General features: G+C 49.6%; 1 protein-coding gene across 1 annotated transcript; it reads right to left on the bottom strand.

The window, feature by feature from the left end:
• Nucleotides 1-458: 458 nt before the first annotated feature.
• On the bottom strand, nucleotides 459-3,768 carry ATF4 (activating transcription factor 4). The gene is made up of 3 exons (XM_026868119.1): nucleotides 3,379-3,768; nucleotides 1,932-2,246; nucleotides 459-1,397 (listed from the first exon to the last, which is right to left on the bottom strand). The coding sequence occupies exons 2-3, from the start codon at nucleotides 2,146-2,148 to the stop codon at nucleotides 547-549; spliced, it is 1,068 nt and encodes a 355-aa protein (XP_026723920.1). The 5' UTR covers nucleotides 2,149-2,246; nucleotides 3,379-3,768; the 3' UTR covers nucleotides 459-546.
• Between the last annotated feature and the right edge of the window lie 61 nt (nucleotides 3,769-3,829).

Raw genomic sequence — 3,829 nt, 5'->3', positions numbered from 1 at the left:
TTTCTTAAAACTTACGTTCCCAACTTTCAGATTTTGCACCTTGGATCATCCAAACCTCCTTCAGAATGTTCAGGTCTGCCCAATCTGAAAACAAAACCCTCCCACCAGACTTTTCTTGACCTTATGTAGTCCTATCTTCCATGGACTCTAAATTTAAAGTTCTTCCACTGGAATGACACCTTTGCTACTGAACACCTGGGCCCCCCCAATATTAGCTCTCCCTTTACAATTACCCATTGTATGTGAAGTGCAGCAGGTGATGCCACACCAGTTAAGCAGCTTCAGCCAAATCACTCTGTTGACTTGCACTGCAAGCCCTGCCCCACAGAACAAGTGGCACAGGATTGTGTTGGACCACATGCTCCTCTGAAGCACACCCGATACCTTGGCGCTTGTGTTTACAGCAAGGTGTGGTGCAAGCCATGTTTTTACAGGTACTCAGTTATCTCACAGCACAGTTGAAAGTTTACTATAAAATAATTTATTAGACAGCAACACACAGCTTTCACAAGCTTATATACATGCACGTAAAAACTACTGACTACCCTACTCAGGGACTCTAGCTCTCTTGCCCTTGGCCTTGCGAACCTCTTCAATCAGATCTTTTAAGTACTGAATTTCCTTACTCAGGGAATCTGCTTTCTCCTTTAGGGCTTGATTTTTCTGCTCTAACTCTCTGCACTCCCCAGACAATGCCTCCTGTTCCGCTCTCTTCTTCTGCCGATAACGTGTGGCAGCTGTTTTATTCTGCTCCATCTTTTTCAATTTTTTATCTATTTTCTTTTCTCCTTTCATCTTTGCTGACACTGCCTTCTCTGCAGGATGATCATATGGTTTGGACCGCACAGAGGCACAGTTGACATCTCTAGGGAACTGGTTTTCATTGGTGGATCCAACTGAATTGGTAGGACTATGCTGGGGTGTTCCAAGGTAGGAGTCTGGGCTCATGCATATTCCACTATCATCAGAATGGTTCTCCTCCTCTTTCTCAGACTTGGCAATCACTACCACTAAGGTGGGGCCCTCCTGTTTTCTTTCTCCTTCCAGAACATCCACTTCGCTACCTAGTTCTAAACTAAATGAATGGTCTGGAGTGGAAGTCAGAGACCCTGGGGAAAGGGGGAAAGACCAAAGGGAAGCCAATGGGGCCATTGGATCTGCTCCAATTGGAGATTCAGGGAGATGGGTGATTAGGTCAGTTATCAGTGGAGGTTCTTTGTTGTGAAATTCCTGGATGGTAGAGTTAAATAGGAGATCACACGTGTCTTCCAACGTGGCCATCAGCTCGTCTGGTGAGACGGTGGCTTCCAGATGTTCCATACCTAACAGGGCATCAAAGTCAAATTCCTTCAGATCCATCTTCTCCACCATCCACTCCATGCCAGAGAAGGCATCCTCTATGCAATAAGAAAATTACCATTTCAGTAAGTGAGCAACCAATGTAACTCAAGCTTCTGAAAACAATCTAGAATATGATCTTTTAATGTCTTCCCCATCTCTTATATTGGTACAAAAAACCATCAGTAAAAAAATGCTCTGCCATTCAGCTGCAGAAGACTACAGGGTACTATGCAAGCAGTCAGCTATTCAGACATTCCATCCCTCTTACTCCACCACCAGAATAATTCATGGCCATTTGAAACATACAGCCAGGCTTGTTTCTTGTGACCTCCACCAAGGAATAGTACCATAACAGCTGGTATGTTATTAGAAGGACACAAAAGTACCACTTTACCATAGGCCTGTCCAGTAACCAGCAATTCTGTATTGTGTAAGAAATGTACTACAAATACTTTCTAAGCAGAGGTATGCATGTGAGGTCGCCCTTCAGATTTATGAAAACCTAGCAATTTAATATTTTAATCAGAAGGTTACTAAATGTATTATGTGCAATTAATTGACACACTTTATGCAAGTAAGTAATACCTTACCCTGGCTGCTATCTATGGTGTTGCCTAAACTGTCCACAGCAAGCCAATTGGAGGAGACTGCCTTAGCCTTGTCGCTGGAGAACCCATGCGAACTGAGGGGCTTGGCCACCTCCAGGTAGTCATCTAGGAGTCCCAGACTTTCCTCAGCCACCGAACACGGCTGGCTGAAGGGGGATAAAGAATCCCCCAACAGCATCTCGTTGTTCAAGAGGCTCATCTTCGTCAGTTTTTAATGCTTTGACGTCGAAGGATGTAGACAAGCAGAGGGTCTTTTTGTCGACTACAGCAATGCTGCTGTGCAGTGCCTTGAGAAACCTGCAAATAAAACTTTAATTCATCAGTACTTGTTCAACAGCTTTTTAAAAGCAGTACCACTTCAGGAAGCATTGTGGCACTCTGTAGACTCGTATGACTTCTCCACGCCGTTTGTCTGCAACACATCTTTGCGCTTTTAATTCCTTTCTGCAGGGCGGCCAGCGGCAGCCGCAGGCACCGAGTCTCCCGCCGGGGGCCGCCCGGCTTCCTCATACCCAAATATGGGCACGGCGGCCGCCGGCCCCGCCCACCCGCTGCCGTGACTCACCCCCACGCCAGCAGCCGCAGCCATTTCGTGATCCTGCCGCGTCCCTCACCCCACCCTGGCAGCGGCCGCCATTTTGTAGCTTGCCACGTTTCCACCGGGGCTCCAGCACCGGGCGGCTCAGGCTGCCGCCGAAGCTTTGCAGGGCTGAGTGGCGCTAAGCGCCACAGATGCGGTGATAGAGACGAGGTGGAAAGGGACAACAGACCTCTGACATGAGTCGACTTACGAACGGGGGCGTTTGGATGAGAAACTGAACCGAGTCTCACACGCAACACTTTTTACAGGAGTTTCCTGAAGGTTATGAAACCCCCTCCAGATCATCAGGGCAGGCTTAACGCTACAGTATTAGAGAATTACAGTACTGCTGCATACTTATGAACAGCCCTCGTTTATCTACCACGTACCAAATGGTACTCCTACTTTCAGAATCCCTATGCCTCCAGTGACCCCTTTTCCGTCAGCCACAAAAGCATCTACCGGGAGGAGTCAAGAACGTCTTCTCCACCCCCACCCCCCGAAGGAATATACTAAACTTACTCCCCTCATAATCCCACAGTATGGGAAAACACCGAATTTTGGCTATCTGACTTCTCTTGAGCTATGTAAGACACAGAAATTTCTTTGTATTTCTTCTGAAATGGCATTTCCTGCTATTTCTCACATCCGCCGCCCCGGGGAGGTTGAGCCACACAAGGATCCCACCGCTCTCCCCTCGTTCTTATTACCCAGGTGTATTTTTCCCGGGAGATACCATCCACTACGTGAAGATAATAAACCCGCCCCCGAAGCCCATTTAAAGGGTAAAAGAGGGCGACTGCTAACACACAGGAGAGGGAATACTCATCCCCCACACACAATACTCACGCCATGGTTGCAGGTGCCGGGGATGTGCTGAGGCCGCCGCCGCTGCTGCTGCGCCTGCTGCACTGGCCGATGCCGCCGCTGGCCCCGCCGCCCTTAAAGAGCCATGGTGGCCAGGGGAGGGGGGGCTGCTCCGGTCCGGGCCGCGCGGGAAGGTGCTGCGCGCACAAACACAGGCAGCACAGACCCTTCAGCGACAGACACACAATGGGGGGACGCCTCCCGCGCGCCGCCTTTTATAGGAGCCGACTTAAGCACAAGAAGATCCGGCTGTGAGGTGTCCTTCCGCCACGCGTCACCTGCCTCTCACCAGCGCCCGCCGGCCTGTTGCTTATCTTTCAGCCCTTCTCTCCTGCCTTTCTGCCAGGGTTTCAACGGAGGAACCGCCGACAAAGGCTGCCACTCCGGGACGGAGCCGCGAAGGAGGGACTATACGGTGTACATCCTGTCTCTT

The sequence above is a fragment of the Athene cunicularia genome (assembly GCF_003259725.1).
Source record: "Athene cunicularia isolate RWA chromosome 1 unlocalized genomic scaffold, athCun1 chr1_part2, whole genome shotgun sequence".
In the NCBI taxonomy this organism is placed as follows: Eukaryota; Metazoa; Chordata; class Aves; order Strigiformes; family Strigidae; genus Athene; species Athene cunicularia.
The sequence above is the reverse complement of the archived record's forward strand: the minus strand, read 5'-3'. Positions and strand labels throughout refer to the sequence as shown.